The sequence below is a fragment of the Aethalodelphis obliquidens genome, unplaced genomic scaffold (genome assembly GCF_003676395.1).
Source record: "Aethalodelphis obliquidens isolate GAN/ISIS:26980383/991018 unplaced genomic scaffold, ASM367639v1 scaffold70, whole genome shotgun sequence".
Taxonomy (NCBI): Eukaryota; Metazoa; Chordata; class Mammalia; order Artiodactyla; family Delphinidae; genus Aethalodelphis; species Aethalodelphis obliquidens.
This window is the reverse complement of record NW_020838014.1, coordinates 2,844,155-2,865,519: the sequence shown is the minus strand read 5'-3', so window position 1 is coordinate 2,865,519 and position 21,365 is coordinate 2,844,155. Positions and strand designations below refer to the sequence as shown.

Sequence of the window (21,365 nt, the reverse complement as noted above, 5' to 3'; positions counted from 1 at the left end):
AGTTGAAGGCCATTTCTGTATATGACCTGGCTCCTTTACTATTATGTCATATTCTACTACTCTTTCCCCCTTCAAGCCACTCCAGCCACACAGACTCTTTGCTGTTCCACTTACAAGCCAAGACTGTGCCTCAGGCCCTTTGTACTTACCGTTTGTTCCTCTGCCTGGAACACTCTTCCGCAAGAGAACCACAAGCTTGTTCACCTATCAGCCGAGGCCTTCCCCAATCATCTCTAATCTCTTTTACTCTGCTTTTTTTTTTCATAGCATTTATCACTCCCTGCATATATTTATGTCACTCTTCCTCCAGACTGCAAACTCCTTGAAAGTAAGGATCTCCTTTGTTCTTTGCTGTAATCCTAGCATCTCTAAAACACTACCTGACTCATAGTAAGAGGTCACTATTTTTGAACGAATAAATGAAAAATGTTTCGAGGTGGTTTAAGGACTTTTACCAGCTCAAGAATAACGGTTTCTTGGGAACACTGTCAGAAGAGGAAAGCACTTCACAATCCTAACATTAAAACAGCCGTAGTACTGGTTTCTCAATAAAGACCCTTCCTGAAAGCTTCTATTACCGACACTGTTAAGGCATTTGCAACCCAACTCCCGCCAGGGCACTAAGTGAGACTCTCAGGACATAATACTGGTTAGATCGTGACTCCCCAAACTGACGCACATCAGAATCAGCCAAAGCGCTTTCAACATTCATGAGCTCACCCCCACTTCCTGATGTAGGTCTGGGGTGTGGTCCTGGAACAGCTCTGCTTTGAAAAAGCTTCTCAGTTGATTGGTTTTCGGAAGCGTAGCAACGTCAGAGAATCAATCACCTTAAGAAGCTAAAAATAGCTGCTAAAATAGCTGTTTTTCCTCATTGGGTCTTTTCAGCCTATTTCTGGTACGCCACCAGTTAAAAACAAAAATCCTCACTTTACTGCTCCCCTGAGACACAACCATCCAAAGGAACGCGGCCAGTTAAAGCACAGCGACCCAGGAGGTCGGCACCTCGGAGCCAGGAGGCCAAGGCGTCTGACCCCGCGCCGAGTGAGGTTTCGGCGGAGACGCGCCCGCCTCTGGGGACCTCGCCGCCAGAGAGACACTCCGGCCTTCCACCCTTGCCCGCTCTTCCCCGCACCATCGCCGCGGCCGAGCTCTTAACCACCCAGACCAAAGGTAGTTCAGCGTCAAGAGCCTCTGACTCTAAACCCTCACTGCGAGCCGAACTGCAACGGGGCGGACTCCATGCGCCGGCCACGGAGGTCAGGAAGGGCGGCCAGAACGTCTGCGCGCCCGCGCCCCAAGTTCCCGCCTCCCTCCGGAGGACGTCCGTGCGTACGTGCGCGCGCCGCGCCCGCCCTCTTGCAACAGCGCGACGCGAGGGTGGGGGCGCCGCGTGCGCGCGCGTTCTCGTTCCTTCGTTCGCTTGCCTGCTCGCTCTCGGCGGCCGCTCTCGTTGCGGCTGCGGCTGGGGCTGGGGGCGGCGGCGGCTGCGGCGGCGGCGGGCGGCGCGGGGCGGTCCGGCGGGTTCAAAGAGGAAAACATGGCGGAAAACAAAGGCGGTGGCGAGGCTGAGAGCGGCGGCGGGGGCAGCAGCAGCGCGCCGGTAACTGCCGGGGCCGCCGGGCCCGCGGCGCAGGAGGCGGAGCCGCCTCTCGCCGCGGTGTTGGTGGAGGAGGAGGAGGAGGAAGGCGGCAGGGCCGGCGGGGAGAGCGGCGCGGCCGGGCCCGACGACGGGGGGGTGGCCGCGGCCTCCTCGGGCTCGGCCCCTGCAGCCTCAGTGGGCCCTGGAATTCCCGGGGGGGCGGTATCGACGCCGGCCCCAGCTCCGGCTTCGGCTCCTGCTCCGGGTCCCTCGGCGGGGCCGCCTCCTGGTCCGCCAGCCTCGCTCCTGGACACCTGCGCCGTGTGTCAGCAGAGCCTGCAGAGCCGGCGTGAGGCGGAGCCCAAGCTGCTGCCCTGTCTTCACTCTTTCTGCCTGCGCTGTCTGCCGGAGCCCGAGCGCCAACTCAACGTGCCCATCCCGGGGGGCAGCAACGGCGACATCCAGCAAGGTGAGCGGGAGGCCCGGCCCGAGGTCTGGGCCGAAGGGGATTTGCGGTGCCGAGGAGGATCTGAGGACGGAGGTGTTCGGGCCCGGGGCTGCTCGGACCGGCGTAATCCTAAGGGGTCTGAGGTGAAAGACACGGCTCCTGGGACAGTTTCCCGAGAAGCTGGATCTCCAGAGATACGGGGAGGGTGAAGGGAGGGGTGCCGGCTGCGAGAGGCTGGGGGAGGGGACACCGGCTGCAGGGGAGGTTCGCGATGTGCGGATACGGGCCGGGAAGGGGTGGACTCTGGTCGAGCGCAGGTTCGGGAGCCGGTGGAACGGACTGTGAGAGAAGAGGGGGTCTGGGAATCCGCTTGTGAGAAGCATTTTGGAGGAAAGGCCTAGGCGCGAGAGGTGTTGAGGTGTAGTAGTTCAGAGATAAGGGCAGTAAGGATGAATTGCCTTAGAGGGAGAGGATTTGATCTGTTCAAAGCTAGGGGAAAGAAGGACTAGGGAGGTTAAAGGGCATTAGAGAATTTGGGGCTACGAGAAGCCGTCTAGTAGAGAGTAATTTTAGGATGACATTGAGAAGGAGGAACTCTGGAAGCAAAATAGCTGTGAGGGGCCTGCATGGATAGGGAAAAATCTTAAGGTTTAGGGGTGAAGGAGAAATGAACTTTGAAGGGAATTGGGGGTTAGGGAGAGCTGGGCATGAATTTCAGTTCCTTGTACATTAATGAACACTTAGTGTTTCGGATACTGTGCTAGAATTGGATAAAATACTCAATGAGGAGCTCATTCACAGTCCAACGTAGGGGAAACAAACATATAAGGTACAGCAGTGGAGGTGGGTCCTTGGTACAGTGGTTGTGGCACAATCAAGAGAAGGTCAAGGAAACTTCACTGAAAAGGAAACCCTTGAGTAGGTTTCTTGAAGGGTGAGTAGCTCCCTGGGTTGGAGAGTTTTCAGGGCACAGGGCACCTTACACATCCCTGGAGCTAAGCAATGTGTAAGGTGATTGGTGGAAATTAGGTTGGTTTGATGGGCTGAATAGGTAGGGGGTCTGCAGTGCCTTATCTGAAACCCTTGAGACCAGGTGTGTTTTAGACATCAGAATAGGTTGGAAATTTTTCTTTTTCCTGGTAAGGTCTCTAACACTACTGCGGGGTCTGGGTTAACAACTCATTATCAAATATTAATGTTTCTGCAGTGAAGTGTGTGAATATCATTCTAATGGGATAGACCAATAACCTCCTGCAATTCAGAGTGGTTGTGTTGCAGAATTATGAAAGAACTTTAAAATTTCAAAGCTTTTGAATTTTGGAACTTCAGGTACGGAAGGGATTGTGGACTTGTACTAAAGGGTTTGGGATTCATCCTGTAGAATGTATCCTGTACAGTGTAGATAGATTAAAGGGAGTCCCTAACAGATTTTTGTATCAGGAAGGTAAAAGGATCACATTTATGATCTAGAAAGATCACTTGGGGGCACATTGAAGGGTAAGGGAAGAAAAGATCCAAGGCAGGGCCAGTTAGGAGAATCCTGGCAGTAATCTAGGGGAGAAGTTAGCATTTGGAGTAGGTAGTAAAGGACTGATATAAGGTGATAAAGAAGGAAGTGTTTTGGTATGGGGGAAAGGTATGGACTTTGGGAGAAACATTTGAGTTTGGATGCCTACTTTGTCACTTCCTACTTGTTACTTGGACAGATTAATTTTACAAGGACAAAATTACCTACCTCATACAGTTATTGATAGAATGAAGTGTGTTAAGTGACTAGTACATGCTAGTTATTAGTGAAATGGCAGCTAGTTTATTATTAGTGGTAACTAATCGTAAGTAGCTGTGGGAATGGATATGAGAGGCCAGTTGAGACGAGTGAGAGAGACACACATGTCTAGGCCAAGTTCCAGGTTTCTTGTTTGGTGGGTGGCAGTGTCATTAACGCAAATAAAAGAATTCAGGCACAGAAGCAGGTGTGTGTGGGGTGGAGGGAGGATATAGTTATTTCAGTTTTGGGTTTGAAGTATTATTGAGATCTGCAGGTAAGAATGTTAAGAGTAACGGTTTGATTGATGGAGAAGATTCTAAATCATAATGGGTATGTAGAGGGTGGATAATGGGTGTATAACTAACTGCTCATGGCCTCACTGAGTGTAGTAAGACATGTAGGATTCAGTGTTCTTGTGGGAACCTGGATTAGGTGAGAGATTTAGAGTAAACACAAGATGAAAATTGTGTTTGATTGATGTGGCTGAGGGACTGAGGTTATGAAATTAGCTCTGTGTTACTTATGCAGGAGAGAGAATAATAATGTGTAAATTCCCTCTTCATTTCTCCATCTTTTGTTTTTGAACTAGGAGAAATAAGTAGATGGGACTAAATACTGTCAATCTTAAGGCAGTGTTGCTTTCTAACTGGTATCTAAAACAAATTAAGTCTGGAAGCCATCATGTTTTTAGGCAGGGAGTCTAGAAAGTAACTTAGTATCAACTCCTGTATGTATCCTTTGCTTTGCTGTTTAAAAAAATGGAACATGCTGTTCTGGAAGTAACACTGGATTTGGAGTCAGGGGACATAGTTCTGCCCCTTAATTGTTTTCTGGTTCCCTCAGGTTCATGTTTCTGTCCTTCAGCTTCTTTATCTCTACATGTAGCTAATAGTCCTTCACTTATATCTCACTAAATCGTATTAAATAATGAAAGTGAAAATGCTTTTATAAACTGTGAAATGCTTTGCAAATGTAAGGTATTATTGAACAGCCTGTGATTCCATTTCTGGTCTGGGTACCCATGGTTGGTAGTTTAGTTCACCATCTTAAGTGGTCCCGAAACAATGACATTACCCTCCCTTCTAATGGACTTTTTTTCTGTTTCTCTAACACACCAGAGTTATTCAAACCTTTTAGCTGTTCCCTTCAGATTGATGATTCTCCAAGTGTGGTTTCTGGACTAGCAGCATCAGCATCATTTGCAATCTTGTTAGGAATGCAAATTCTTGGGCCCCACTCAAGACCTTCAAACCAGAAATCATTTTTAGTAAGTCCTCCAGGTGATTTTGATGCACACTAAGTTTGAGAACCACTATTCTTTTTTTTATATATATAAAATTTATTTATTTATGTATTTATGGCTGTGTTGTGTCTTCGTGGCTGCGTGCAGTCTTTCTCTAGTGGCGGCGAGCGGGGGCTACTCTTCGTTGCGGTGCACGGGCTTCTCATTACGGTGGCTTCTCTTGTTGCAGAGGATGGGCTCTAGGCATGCGGGCTTCAGTAGTTGCGGCACGTGGGCTCAGTTCTGGCATGTGGGCTCTAGAGTGCAGACTCAGTAGTTGTGTCACAGGGGCTTAGTTGCTCTGTGGCATGTGGGACCTTCCCGGACCAGGGCTCAAACCCATGTCCCCTGCATTGGCAGGCAGATTCTTAACCACTGCGCCACCAGGGAAACCCCAAGAAAACCACTGTTCTTAAGTGAAGGGCTCCTCACTTCAAATGTTGCCTCTGCAGAAAGACCTTCTCTTGATCACTGTTTTTTTTTTTTTTTTTTTTTAAGGGCTTTATTTTTAAAGAGCAGTTTAGATTTACAGCAAAATTAAATGGAAGATATGGAGATTTCCCATATATCCCTTCTCCCCAGACCTACATAGCTTCTCCCATTATCAACATCCCTCACTAGTGTGGTACATTTTTTAGAGTTGATGGCCCTACATCATAATCACCCAGAGTCCACAGTTTATGTTAGGGTTCACTATTAGTGTTGCACAATCTAAGGGTTTGAACAAATGTATAATGACATGTTTTCATCATTATAATATTATACATAGTATTTTCACTGCCCTGAAAATTCTGTGTCTGGCTGCTCCTTTTAAGGTACAGTTGGCTCTCTGTATCTGATGGGGGTTTTGGAACCAATCCCCTGAGATTGCTGAGGGACAATTGTAGTCCTCCAGGTCACTCTTTGACATATTATCTTTATTTCTTCATAGGACAGCTAAAGTCCAGAATGTTTACTTGTTTTTGTTTACTCATTTGTTCCTTGTTTCCCACTAGAATATTGTAGAGTGAATGTTCAATAAATAACTTTTGGATGAATAAGAATCATCTGGAGAGCTTTTTAAAATACCATTTTGGGAGTTTCAGAGACTGTTTCAATTGACTTGGGGATGACACTAGGATTTGAATTTTTAACAAGTATCATGTGATTCTGATTCTGGAACCTGCCACACTTTGAGAGACATGGATTTAAATATTTTGAGGAGAAAGACTGATTTATGTGCTGTTGGAATATTTGGAAAAGGAAAATCAAAATAGATAATTTAGTTAATATTTGTTGAATCTCAATTGTGAGCTTTTTAAAGTGCTTTTGTGACTTTTATTTTTTTAGGTTTATTTCAGGTTCAGTCAGAATAGCTATCAGTAGTGGGTATGTACAATCTACAATGTATCAGTAAAAATACAAATATGTATTGATGCATCTGAACAGCCTCTCAAATGAACTCTTGAAGGAGGTGAGACTTTTGTAGTAAGGCATAGACAGCATGGTGATGTAGATGATTACCTGGATTGGGAATAACTTGCATTGGGTTCTGCTGTTAATATGCTGTGTAGCCTTGGGCAAGTCACCTAGACAGCCTCTCCAGGTTTGCAATATGAAGTTGAGTTCCTATCCAGTAAAATTCTGTGTGATTCTGTTATTGTCTTTTATGCTAACTTTTTATATCTACATAAGTTTAATATTCTCATCTTTTGTGGGGAATAATCAACGTGGAAAAATGATTCTGTTTATGAATCTTCAACTTTTTGTGAAAAGTCTGAGATGTCAACAGTCATGTGGTAAGTGGGAGGGAATAACTCTGGGTATAGTGTGAAGAGCACCTCCTCACAGTGGTCCTGTTTTATCACTGAGCATGGTGAGCCACTCAGGGCAATCTTCTGTTTGAGCTCTTGGAAGTTCTTGTCCCAGGAGTACATGTAATATTTAGCAGTTTGCTAGTTCTGGGTGTGGCTTATCTGTTTTGGGATTTTTTTAGGTCCTACTTTCTCTAATGCTCTGTTTGACATAAACATGTTTGAGTTTTTGAATGATAACATAGTCATCAGCAATCAGTCATTAAAGACGTATCAAAGAAAAACACTTTTTAATATCTTACGGCATTGTGGTTGGTGAAATGCACACAATTCAGGAGTCAGACTGCCTGCATTCATTTTTGAGCTCCTTTATTTACTACTAGAATGACTGTGGATATGTTACTTAACATCCATAAATTGAGAGTAATAATAATAATACCTATTTCATAGTGTTAATTGTGCGGATTAAATGAGTTAATACATTGTAAATTGCTTCATAGAGTGCCTGGCGCCTGGTAAGCCCCCAATAAGTTGTACTGCTGTTGCCTTTGTGATTACCTCTATCTCACAGTAAGCAGAAAAGAAGAGGCAGGAAGGCAAATTGTTGGTGTTTTTCTAGGTTTTTCTGACATCTAATGAAGTAGAGCACACCAGACAAAGTAATTTGTATTCCAAACCTCTCTTCAGCTGCCTAAAACTTACAGTGTAAAAACTTGTAAACTAATGTTCTAAATCCTAAGTTTTTACAAGGTTTAATATCTGTACACCAAAAATTTCAGTTAGGGGAATCTAACTGCTTTTCATTTCCTTATATATACTCCTCTTAGCAGACACTAAATGAGAATAGTACCTTAAAGTAGATTCTCAAAGTTGGTCCATGAAACTCTGAGTTAGGGGATAGGGGGATTGTCTCTGATACCCTTTCAGGTGTTGGCAGAGTTGAAACTGTTTTCATTATAACACTGATTCATTATTTGCCTTATTCACTGTTCTGACGTTTGTATAAATAATACAAAAGCAATGATGGGTAAGACTGCTTGGCACCTTAGCAGGAATTAAGATAGTGCCTCCAAAGCACTCTAAAAGTTATTGTAACTTTACCATCACATACTTAGAGTAAAACCACCGCCACCAACAAAAATTATGTTAGTTTTACTTTTATGTCCTTGATGAAGCAATGAAACTTGTTTTTAAAATATATTTTTTTTAATATTTATTTTATTTTGGCTGCACTGGGTCTTAGTTGTGGCGTGCGGACTTCTTAGTTGTGGCGTGCGGGATCTAGTTCCCCGACCAGGGATTGAACCTGGGCCCCACGCATTGGGAATGGAGTCTTACCCACTGGACCACCAGGGACGTCCCTATTTTAAAAATCTTTATCCTTAATATTCTGTGCGATGAAATGGGGTAATGCATAAAGTGCTTCTGCTGCAGACTGAAGTGCAATAAGAAAAGTACTTGTGCAGTTGTTTGAATTCCAAGTTGAATTAGCTGCTTTTTTTCTTGGAAAATAATTTTTACTTGAAAGAATGAGTAACAAACTGTGGTTTTCAAGAATGGATATTTGGCAGATATTTTCTTTAAAATGAATGAATTGAGCCTTGTCACTTCAAGAGAAACAACTGATGTTGTTATATGTTGCCAGTGATAAAAATTGAGCTTTTAAATGAAAATTAGGATTTTGGGGAAACTTGTATATGCCACCATGAGCTTGACAGCTTCTCAATATTTAAAGGCTTTTCTGATGAGATTGGTAGTGATATTAACACTTTTTTTTTTGATATTGTGCAATGAAATGTCAACATTTGGAAGATCTACATAGTGAACCAGTATTTGCCAAATGACCAGTGCATCATGTTACAAAATCAGGCATAGGAAAAAGATTCAAAGTGCAAAATAGACCAATAGATTTTCATGTAAGGGCGTAGTAAAAGTTCATCACTATAGTTTGAAATTTCACACTGCAACTGATGTTTAAGAAATAAATAAAAACACTTTAAATTTTTTGAATGTATCAAAGAAGAATATCCACAGATTGTCTGAAAAGACTGTTAAAATACTCTTCCCTTTTCTTAAGTACATGGTTATATGAGGCCAAGTTTTCTTTATAGTCTTCAAACAAAACAATCTCTCACAACAGATTAAATGCAAAAGCGTATATACAGACATCTTCTATTAAACTAAACATTAAAGAGATTTAAAAGTGAAATCAGTGCCACTTTTTACTAAAAAATTTTTTTGGTTTTGGAAATTAGTTATTTCTGTTAAAAATGTTATTTAAACATGCAATGTGTTTATTTTTATTTATTATTATTTAATGTGTTTATTTTTAAATGAATTAATAAAATATTTAATTTTAATGAAACATTATTAATTTGCTATTATTTATTACAATTTTAAATATTTTAAAATCTTCAGTTTTTATTTCTAATACTGTACACATGGATAGATAAAATCCATCCAAACAAATGCTTTTTAGGTCCTTGATGATTAAGAATGTAAGAGGGGTTCTGAGACCAAAAAGTTTGAGACCTGCTTCTGCGGTACACAGGCCTCTCACTGCTGTGGCCTCTCCTGTTGCAGAGCACAGGCTCTGGATGCGCAGGCTCAGCGGCCATGGCTCACGGGCCCAGCCGCTCCGCGGCATGTGGGATCTTCCCGGACTAGGGCACGAACCCCTGTCCCCTGCATTGGCAGGTGGACTCTCAACCACTGCGCCACCAGGGAAGCCCAGAGACCTGCTTCTTTAAAGGGGCTATAACCAAGTGATAATGTAAAGTCATTAGGAAGAGTGTCAGACCATGGAATAGTAGAAGGTGGCAGATTCGTGCATTTATAGTCCTTCATTTTGGGGTACCCATCACAGTTCATAAAGAGCTTGCCCCAAATGTAAATGTAAAGAAGAAAAAAGTACTTAATAACTAAAATTGACCTTTTGTAAATAGCGTGCTGTAGATCTGCTGATTTTTTTTTTTCATATTTATTACTGGTTGACTGAGTTCTATCATTTTATTTTCCAGAGGACAAGTTCTGAGGTTGGGATCATGGTGTTGGATACATTAATCTGTGTCTCCTCTCTGGCCACAAATTGTACCTTCATCCTTAGCCAGCTTCCAGAATGGACACTGGTCTCAAGGGAAAGTGGGAAAAAACAAGGATGAATGAACATAAATGCATCATTTTTAGAAAAATATTTAAATTCTATGCCTTTATGATACGTAAATAGCATGAATTACGTGGTTCTAGGGAAAAATACTTTTTGAATGCTTGTTACGTGCGATTTATGTTGTTGCTTCTGTGAATTACTTGTCCACATGTCTTCTATTTTTTTTAGTTTGCTAACGTTTTTTTGTTTTGATTTACAAGAATTCTTGGTAAGTTCTACATACTGATCCTTTGTTGGTTATGTAAATTGAAGATTTGTTCTTAGCCTACTATGGCTTAGTGTGGTAGCCAGCCTCTGAGGTGGCCACAGTGTTCTTCTCTTCTGGTATTCACACCCTTCTTTAGTCTCTTCTCACAGTGACTCAGGGCTTGTTTGGGTGACCAAGAGAGTATAGCAGAATTAACAGTGACTTCTGAGGCTTCATTAAAGGTATACAGCTTTTTCCTTACTCTTTGGATTCCTTGTTCTAGGCAAAAACAACTATCACTCTTGCAGTTCTGTAAAGAACTGGGGTCTGTTAACATCCAGCATCCACTTCCCAGCCATGGGAATGAGCCACTTTGGAGGTGGATATTCCAGCATGGTCAGGCTTTCAGATGACTGCAGTCCTGGCTGACATCTGACTGCAGCCTCATTAGAGGCTCAGAGAGAACCACTTGCCATATCACTCCCAGATTCCTGACTCAAAGAAACTGAAAGATAAGGAATTATTGTTTTACCCCATTAAGTTTTGGGGTAATTTGTTACACAGCAATAAACTAATACACTTGACTTTTCCCTTTACTCTTTAGAGAGCTGTCTTTTGATATATGAGAGGTTTTTTAAAAATCAGTTTTCCCCCCATTTTTCTGCCTTTATTGCTTATTATAAAGCTATAGTAAACTTTGTTATTCGTTAAGGTAATTTCATCCCCCTCCACATATACCTTGTTCATCTTAAAGATTATCTTGACTGATCTTGGCTTTTAGCTCTTAAACATATTAGAATCATGTTGTGAAAGTTCATTTTAAAAACTTGTCAGCATTTTTGTTGGAATTGCTTTGAATATATAGATTAATTTGGGAGAAAATGCAATCTTTACAATATGGTATCTGCCTGTTCAGAAACATTGCATGCCTTTCCATTTGCTTAAATCTTTTATTTTTGAATATTATATAGCTTTTTTCCTAGAAAAGTCTTGTACGTCTTTTATGAGTTATTCTGATATATTTTATACTTTGTTTTTACTATAAATGGCTTCCCTTAAATTACATTTAGCTGTGTTTGCTTTGTTTTCTTGTTTTTCATTTTACTTTTTATTTTTTAAATATCTGAAGTGTACTTATTTCATATTTATATTTGATAATTCCATTATCTAAAGTTCTTGAGGTCCTATTTTACTATTACTTGCTTCTGCCTATTCCTGATTATTGTAGATGGTGTTCTCCAGTGTTTTATAGTTTTGGAGTTTGAGTGTGTTTACTAGGGCTTTAACTATGAACCCTGCCAGACCTGATTTTTGGAAACAAGCCTCCAAAGAGTATTTTGTCCTTGCTTCTGTCAGGTACCACCAGTGAAAAGTCACTGATGTTAATTTTTAGTTTGGTGTTTCTTAGAATTGGCAGATGTTGATTTAGAGTTTACCTTATAGGCTAACCTGTATTTGAAACTTCTCAGGAGAAAATTTTTTCCCTCACTCTGAAACCAGGGAGTGACAGTTTTTTTTTTCTATGCTTATTGTCTGATTTATTTATTTTTTAAGTTTTACTATTATTATTTGCTTATGCACCCTTCTAACTGAGGGTGTAATCTTTCAAGCCTGCCTTATGAGGAGAGTCTTGCTTCTAATTATTTTACACAGGCTTCCCCATTCTTTGTTTACTCCCTTGTTTGTACATACTAAGAAAGAATCGTTAAGAGTAAAATTTCGGAGCCTTTGCATTTTTGAAGTTCTTTATTTTATTCTTCTATTTAAATGGTAGTTTGACTGGATGTGGAATTCCAGGTTCAAATTTGTTTTTCTTCAGAACTTTGAAGGTATCTCCTCCCTTGTTTTAAAGTAGTCAGTGTTGCTCATGCTAGTCTGATTTTGCTCCCTTGTACAACCCCAATTGGGTTTTATTTACCTCTTCTTGGAAACTTTTAATATTTCTTCATCCTTTTCTGGAATATAGTGATTGTTTCTATTTTTTTTCTTTATCATTTTTAAAAGTTCACTGTGCTTTTTCTGTTAGTCTTCTACTCTTCATTTATAGTAAGAAAAAGTTTAAACTTAAAAATTTTTTTCATAAGGATCCTCTCTCTTCATGCCCTTCCCCTTCAGGCCCCCCTTTCTCTCACTCTTTTTGGAACTGTTTCTATTTGAATGTTGGAGCTACTGGGTTCATACTCTCTCCTACGTTTTCTCTTATGCTTTCCTTCTCTTTGTTTTCTTTCTTTTTTTTTTTCTGGCCTCACCACGCTGCTTGTGGAATCTTAGTTCCCTGACCAGGGATGGAACCGGGGCCCTCGGCAGTGAAAGTGCCAAGTCTTAACCACTGGACCAACAGGGAATTCCCCTTCTCTTTACTTTCTTATTCAACTGACATTCTGAAAGATCACCTTGACTTTATTTTCTTTCTTCCTTTTCTCTTTTTTTTAAAAAAAATATTGGTTTATTTATTTGGTTGTGTTGAGTCTTAGTTGCAGCATGTGAACTCTTAGTTGCAGCATGCATGTGGGATCTAGTTCCCTGACCAGGGATCGAACCCAGGCCTCCTGCATTGGGAGCACGGAGTCTTAACCACTGTGCCACTAGGGAAGTCCTTGACTTTATTTTCTAACTTTGTTTTTTTCTTTTTATCCTTATCTCTTCTTGTCTCAAAGGCTTCCTTAAACAGTGGATAATCTTTGGTTCTTTTCCTATTTGAGTGAGGCAATAAAATTCTAATTGGAAGTTCTGTGCTTGTTAATTGTTGGACCTTACTTTAGATCAGGGGTTGGCAAAATACTGCCCATGGGCCAAATCTAGCCTGCTGCCTGGTTGTTGTTGTTGTCGTTTTTCAGTATCTTTATTGGGGTATAATTGCTTTACAGTGTTGTGTTTGTTTCCGCTATGTAATAAAGTGAATCAGTTATATGCATACGTATATCCCCATATCCCCCCACCATGCGTCTCCCTCCCACCCTCCCTATCCCACCCCTCTAGGTGGTCGCAAAGCACCTAGCTGATCTCCCTGTGTGATGCTGCTGCTTCCCACTAGCTATCTGTTTTACATTTGGTAGTGTAGGTATGTCAGCGTTACTCTCTCACTTCGTCCCAGCTTTACCCTTCCCCCTCCCTGTGGCCTCAAGTCTATTCTCTGCATCTGCATCTGCATGTTTATTCCTGTCCTGCCCCTAGGTTCATCAGAACCATTTTTTTTTAGATTCCATATATATGTGTTAGGATACTCTATTTGTTTTGCTCTTTGTCTTACTTCATTCTGTGTGACAGACTCTAGGCCCATACACCTCACTACAGATAACTCAATTTCGTTTCTTTTTAGGGCTGAGTAATATTCCATTGTATATATGTGTCACATCTTTTTTATCTATACCACTGTCGAAGGACACTTAAGTTGCTTCCGTGTCCTGGCTATTGTAAATAGTGCTGCAGTGAACATTGTGGTACACGACTTTTTTTTAAATTTTTAAAAATTTTTTATTTTTGACCATGTTGGGTCTTCGTTTCAGTGCGAGGGCTTTCTCTAGTTGCAGCGAGCGGGGGCCACTCTTCATTGCAGTGCGTGGGCCTTTCACTGTCACGGCCTCTCTTGTTGCGGAGCACAGGCTCCAGACGCGCAGGCTCAGTGGTTGCTCCGCGGCATGTGGGATCTTCCCAGACCAGGGCTCGAACCCGTGTCCTCTGCATTGGCAGGCAGATTCTCAACCACTGCGCCACCAGGGAAGCCCTACATGATTCTTTTTGAATTATGGTTTTCTCACGGTATATGCCCAGTAGTGGGATTGTTGGGTCATAATGGTAGTTCTATTTTTACTTTCTAAAAAAATTTATTTATTTATTTATTTATTTATGGCTGAGTTGGGTCTTTGTTGCTGCGTGCGGGCTTTCTCTAGTTGCAGCAGCGGGGGCTACTCTTCTTTGAGGTGCATGGGCTTCTCATTGTGGTGGCTTCTCGTTGAGGAACACAGGCTCTAGGCTTGTGGGCTTCGGTAGTTGAGGCTCATAGGCTCTAGAGCGCAGGCTCAGTGGTTGTGGCACATGGGCTTAGTTGCTCCGCGGCATGTGGGATCTTCCCAGACCAGGGCTTGAAACCGTGTCCCCTGCATTGGCAGGCGGATTCTTAACTGCTAAGCCACCAGGGAAGCCCTTATTTTTGGGTTTTTAAGGAACCTCCATACTGTCCTCCATCGTGGCTATATCAGTTTACATTCCCACCAACAGTGAAAGAGGGTTCCTTTTTCTCCACACCCTCTCCAGCATTTATTGTTTGTAGAGTTTTTGATGATGGCCATTCTGACCGGTGTGAGGTGATACCTCACTGTAGTTTTGATTTGCATTTCTCTAATGATTAGTGATGTTGAGCATCTTTTTATGTTTGTTGGCAATCTGTATATCTTTGGAGAAATGGCTATTTAGTTCTTCTGCCCATTTTTGGATTGGGTTGTTTGTTTTTTTTGATATTGAGCTGCATGAGGTGCTTGTATATTTTGGAGATTAATCCTTTCTCAGTTGCTTCGTTTGCAAATATTTTCTCCCATTCTGAGGGTTGCCTTTTCGTCTGTTTTTACGGTTTCCTTTGCTGTGCAAAAGCTTTTACGTTTCATTAGGTCCGATTTGTTTATTTTTGTTTTTATTTCCATTTCTCTAGGAGGTGGGTCAAAAAGGATTTTGCTGTGATTTATGTCATAGAGTGTTCTGCCTATGTTTTCCTCTAAGTTTTATAGTTTTATAACCTTACATTTAGGTCATTAATCCATTTTCAGTATTTTTATGTCTGGTGTTAGGTAGTGTTCTAATTTCATTCCTTTATATGTAGCTGTCCAGTTTTCCCAGCACCACCCATTGAAGAGGTTGTCTTTTCGCAATTGTATACTCTTGCCTCCTTTATCAAAGATAAGGTGACCATATGTGCGTGGGTTTATCTCTGGGCTTTCTATCCTGTTCCATTGATCTATATTTCTGTTTTTGTGCCAGTACCATACTGTCTTGATTACTGTAGCTTTGTAGTATAGTCTGAAGTCAGGGAGCCTGATTCCTCCGGCTCCATTTTTCATTCTCAAGATTGCTTTGGCTATTCGGGGTCTTTTGTGTTTTACACCACCTTCCTGCTGCCTGGTTTTATATGACTCGTGGGCTAGGAATGATTTTTACATTTTTAAATCATTGAACAAAAATCAAAAGAAGAATACTTTGTGATGTGAAAATTTTATGAAATTCAGATTTGTTTTCATGTTAAATTTTTGTGACACATTTAAGCCCGTTTGTTTATGTATTGTGTATGACTGCTTTCATGCTACAGTGGCAAAATGAGTAGTTGTGACAAAGACTGTATGTGGTATTTATTGCTTTGTAATGACTTTTGGTGCACTACAAATTGCAGTGAAATAGTTATAACTTGATAGGCATATGTATAAGTATAGCATGACATTTACAAAAATATTTGTTACCAGTGCATACTTACCTCTTCAAACAAGAAAAGAGAAATGTGGGTTTCAGATGTTACACTTTTAAGACACAGTGGAATGTGGGTTATTTTCCTTTAATGGCAAAGTGTTTATTATGCACTTTTACCATATAGCTTTGCTAAAAAAGTATAACATGTGTGGGCAATACCAGACTAAGTATGGGACATGATATTCCCAATTCACAGGAAAGCAGTGGACAGAGAAATTAGAAAATTTAGAATGAAATACTTCATCGTGGCAGAATTTCTTAAAAATGAAACCATGGTTTTTTACTTTGAAATATGGTTCAGAAGTAGCATTAGTCATGGCTGAAATTCACAGCTTTCGCTCTTAATGTTGGTTGGCAGGTGATGGTCTCCCTTCTCATGTGCATACAATGTGACTGATTTTGGCTCTTAGGCTTTTGGCTGTAATCCAGGCTGCTTTAACTTTGATCCAATTTTCTTTCTCTGTTTTCCATTCCCTACTTTGTTGTATGGTTTCAAGGTGGGGTATCTGAATTAGTAATGGCAGGAGAGAATTAGATAAGAGTAGGTTTATTTGAATCTGACTAGACTTCATGTTCCTTACCTGTAGAATAATATCAGCTTCAGTTTAAATTTTTTTTACGTTTTTTTAATTTGCTTATAAAATTTTTCTCAGGTAATATTATTCTCTTTTGTTTTTTAAACAAATGAACTGAGGCAGAGAGGTAAAATTTTACCTAAATGTGGCTCTCCCGTGTGGAGAGAGTAGACCAGCCTAAATGCCTTCAGGGGCACCTAGTAGTAAGGCTTACGGGAGTATCAAAGCTTGCCTTACGTAAAAGGAGTAAAATTTAAACTTTAAAAATACTCCTTCCTGATCAGATGATACCAGACTGCCAGTTTTCTACCTTTGCCCTTATTTGGATCTGATTAGTTACTTTTATCTGAGTTGGATATAATTAATTTATAATTAGTTAGAAGTCATAGTTTTAAAAGCTTAACTATTTATGTAAACTTTTTCCTTTAGAGTGTTTCAGTAAGTGATATTGTAATATTTTAATAAGAATTAAACATCATTAGAAGATGGTTGTTCAGAGACACTAGTCTGCCATCTTCTCGGTCTGCTGGCTTCCCAAATAAAGTCGTATTTCTTGCCTCAAAAATAAATAAATAAAAAAAAAGAATTAAACATCATTAGAATGACTAGTATTTTTACTAGTAAGGGAAGAAGGTAAGAGAATTGTCTAGTCAAATTTGGTAAAGTGATTGAAATGCTGAAAAATGGTGATTAGCAAGTTCACAAAAGTCTGTTTAACTGATGGTATAGGTGCCTTCAAAATTTTACTAATTCTGTACCAAACCCATATTATAATATACTTCTGTAATTTACCTACCTGTTCTTCCCACTTCTAAAAACACTCAAGTTTTTACATGTTCAAAATGGAATTAGGTGAATGGTTCTCAGTTGATGTGTCATAGCAGCATGTTACACTTGAGCACTTCACAGGTGTACTGCCAGATTCTGAACAGTGTGAAATTAATTTTTGTTACAGTGGCACATTTGATGTCTGTTTGATCTAACTGTTGAGTCCAGTGTGTCGTTTAACGTGACATAAAACATGACACAACTTGCTTAATCCTTGCAGAAACTTGGGAAAAGACAATCTCATGCCAAAGAAAAGTTGTATGAAAACTTTGCCTTTTCAGTAGAGAGCATGGTCAAGGTAGTAAACAGATTTGCTCATACAGAGTAGTTTTGTGATGGGAGACTAAAATATTGGTTTATTTTTAATGATGTGTGCAGTTTTTAAAGTAAACGTGCTATTGAAATATACATAAATGGAAGTATAAAAATCAAAAGCATATAGTTCAGTAAATACGCATAAACTCATTTGTAAGTCTAGCAACCAGAATGAGAAAGTACGTTATTAGCACCCTATAAGCCTGTACTCTTTGTGTCCCCTTCCTGTTACTACCTATGAACCTAACTTCTAACACCATGGGTTAATATGCCTGTGTTAAAATTTTATTTAAATAGAACTAAACAGTATGTACTAGCTTGTGACTGACTGCTTTTGCTCAGCATTGTGAGATTATTCACATTGCTTATGATGGTAGTTTGTTCATTGCCTTCACAGCATTCATTGTATAAATATACTAAAATTTATTCATCCACTCAAATGTTGGTGATCATTTGAGTTTATAGTTTTTTACTATTATGAATGTGTTCATTTAACATGTCTTTTGGGGGAACATATGCACACATTCTGTTGATTTCGTATCTTAGCGTGGACTTGCCGAGTCATAAGTTGCACATGAGTTCAGCTTTACTAGATATTGCCAAACAGTTTTCTTAAGTGGTTATATCAATTTACACTTCTGCCGTAGTGTTTGAGATTAATTGCTTTATATTCTTACTAAGACATAACATTATCTGTCTTTGACATTTTAGCTGTTCTGATGGGCGTGCAGTGTAGTAGGATAGCATTGCAGTTTAATTTGCACTTCCCTGGTAAACTGTAAAATCGAGCACACTTTTTTATGTTTATCGGCCTTTGGATATCTTTTATTGTGATATGCTTGTTCAAGTTGTGCCCATACTTTTTTTCCTATGGGTTGTCTGCCTTTTCCCAGATGCTTTTGTGGAATTCTTTATATATTCCAAGCATGAGTCCTTTGTCAGATATACATCCTATTCTGTGGCTTGCCTATTTAATTGTATTTTTAAAACTTGAATTTATTTTAGCTTTTTAATAAGTAGTACTTTCACATGGCTCAAACGTTTAAAAAGTATACAGAGCTAAATAGTGAGAAGCCTTCTTTCCACTCCTTGTCCTCATCCAGTTCCTATCTCCCCCAATATATAACATGTGTTAATAATCTATTTGTCCTCCCAGTACATCCAGATGATTTTTGACAGGAGTGCCAAATCCATTTAGTGGGGGAAAGAATAGTTTCTTCAACAAATGATGTTGGAACAACTGGATTTTCCACATGCAAAAGAATAAAGTTGGACCCCTGCCTCCCACCATATTAAAAAAAATGAACTCAAAATGGATCAACAACCTAAATATAAAAGCTAAATGCATAAAACTCTCAAAAGAAAACATAGAGATAAATTTTCATGACTTTGGATTTGGTAGTGGATTCTTAATATAACACCAAAAGCATGAGCAACAAAAGAAAAAGTTGATAAACTGGACTTAATCAAAATTAAAATTTTGTACATCAAAGGACATTATCAAGAAGATGAAAAAACAACCTACAAGAATAGGAGACTCAGATAAGAATCTAGTACCTGGAATATATAAAGAATGCTTACAACATAATTTAGACAAAATTCAATTAAATATTGAGCAAAAGATCTGAATAGACAATTCTCCAAAGAAGACATGTGGCCAATAAACACATGAAAAGATGCTCAAGATCATTAGTCATTAGAGATGTAAATCAAAATCATGAGATACCACTTCACATCTACTAGGGTGTGTCTAATAAAGAAATCAAAGTGTTGGCAAGGATATGGAGAAATTAGAACTCTTGTATATTGCTGGTGGGAATGTAAGGTGGTGCTGCCACTTTGGAAGACAGTTTGGCAGTGATGGTTAGATGGTTATATAACTTTGTGAATGTAGTTCAATGCTGTAGAATTGGATACCTGAAAATGGTTAAAATGGCAAATTTTATGTATATGTATTTTTACCACAATAAAAAGGTACTTTAAAAAACTTTGTTTTTCCTTCCAGAGATTTAAAAACTATATAGACTCAATTCTCAGTATTTGTGAATTCTGTATTTTAGAATTTATCTACTCACTAAAATTTATTTGTAACCCCCAAATCAGTAATTGTGGCACTTTCTCATTTGTGACACGTGCAAAGTGGCAAAAAATTCCAGTTGTTCCATGCATGTGTTCCAAGCTTAGGGAGAACATGGTAATATTCTGCCTTCTTTTCAGCTTTCATGCTGGAAACTCTGGTGCTTCTTGTGGTCTGTTTTGTGCCATGCTTTCCTCATTTTTGTGCTTTTTTGTTTGGTGATTTCACTGCTTAAAATGGCCCCCAAACATAGAGGGGAAGTGCTCTTGAGGATTTTTTTTTTTTTTATCTGCACTCCACATCCCTGGCTTGTGGGATCTTAGTTCCCCGACCAGGGATTGAACCTGGGCCCTGACGGTGAAAGCACAGAGTCCTAACCACTGGACTGCCAGGGAATTCCCTGTCTAGTGTTTTTAAGTGCAAGAAGACTGTGTGCTTTATTGAGAAAATACATGTTAGATAAGCTTTTTTCAGAGATTTATAGTATTATTGGAGTTATAGTGCTTTTGGCTTGAATTCAGTGTTAATGAACCAACATTATATTGGGTTGGCCAAAAAGTTCCTTTGGTTTTAAACTAAAAATAAAAGACACATTTGGGACTTCCCTGGTGGCGCAGTAGTTAAGACTCCGTGCTCCAAATGCAGGGGGCCGGGTTCAATCCCTGGTCAGGGAACTAGATCCCACGTGCATGCTGCAACTAAGAGTTTGCATGCCACAACTAAGGAGCCTGTGAGCCACAACTAAGGAGCCCACCTGCTGCAACTAAGACCCGGCGCAGCCAAATAAATAAATAAATATATTTTTAAAAGGCACATTTTTCATTTTCATCAAGAACTTTATTGAACAACATATTCATCATTTTGTTCCACTACCTTCTGCCATTTTTCAGGCAACTTCATAATTCTATGTTCCCAAAACTTCTTAATCTTTTTGAGCAAAGAACTGTTCCAGATGCCTTTTACAGTCTTCCAGGGAATTGAAATTTTTTCCATTAAGACAATTTTTAAAGACTGAAATAAATGGAAGTTCAAAGATGCAATGTGTGGTGAATATGACAGATGAATCGGAACTTCCCAGCCAAGCTGTAACAGTTTTTGCCTGGTCATCAAAGAAACATGCAGTCTTGCGTCATCCTGATGGTAGATTATGCGTTTTCTGTTGACGAATTCCGGATGCTTTTCGTGGAGTGCTGCTTTCAGTTGGTTTAATTGGGAGCAGTACTTGTTGGAATTAATCGTGTGGTTTTCCGGAAGGAGCTCATAATAGAGGACCCTCTTCCAATCCCACCATATACACAACATCACCTTCTTTGGATGAAGACCGGCCTTTGGTGTGGTTTGTGGTGGTTCATTTCATTTGCCTCACGATCTCTTCCATTCCACATTATTGTGCAGTATCCACTTTTCATTGCCCATCACAATTTGTTTTAAAAATGGAAAGTTTTTGTTACGTTTCAGTAGAGAATTGCATGCAGAAATACAGTCATTTAGGTTTTTTTCGCTTAACTTATGTGGAACCCAAACATCAAAGCGATTAACATAACCAAGCTGGTGCAAATGATTTTCAACGCTTGATTTGGATATTTTGAGTATGTCGGCTGTCTCCCGCGTGGTATAGTGTTGAGTTTCTCAGTGTCTTGATTTGATCGCTATCAACTTCAACTGGTCTACCCGACCGTGGAGCATCATCCAGCGAGAAATCTCCAGCATGAAACTTCGCAAACCACTTTTGACATATTCAGTCAGTCACAGCACCTTCTCTATACACTGCACAAATCTTTTTTTGCATTTCAGTTGCGTTTTTACCTTTCTTGAAATAATAAAGCATAATAGGCCAAATATGTTGCTTTTTTCTTACATCTTCAATATTAAAATGGCTACACAAAAATGCAC

At 40.1% G+C, this 21,365-nt stretch overlaps 1 protein-coding gene across 7 annotated transcripts in view; it reads left to right on the top strand.

Moving 5' to 3' along the window:
- Positions 1-1,413: 1,413 nt before the first annotated feature.
- The window catches only part of TRIM33 (tripartite motif containing 33), a 144,281-nt gene continuing 124,329 nt past the window's right edge, over positions 1,414-21,365 (top strand). For 3 of the 7 annotated variants that reach the window (XM_027091110.1, XM_027091105.1, XM_027091109.1), the window contains exon 1: positions 1,423-2,051. In XM_027091110.1, the coding sequence (XP_026946911.1) occupies positions 1,541-2,051 (511 nt within the window). In that variant the 5' untranslated portion in view covers positions 1,423-1,540. Of the gene's footprint in view, positions 2,052-21,365 lie in introns of all 7 variants that reach the window. The other 4 variants (XM_027091108.1, XM_027091104.1, XM_027091103.1 and 1 more) reach the window with 4 other exon arrangements.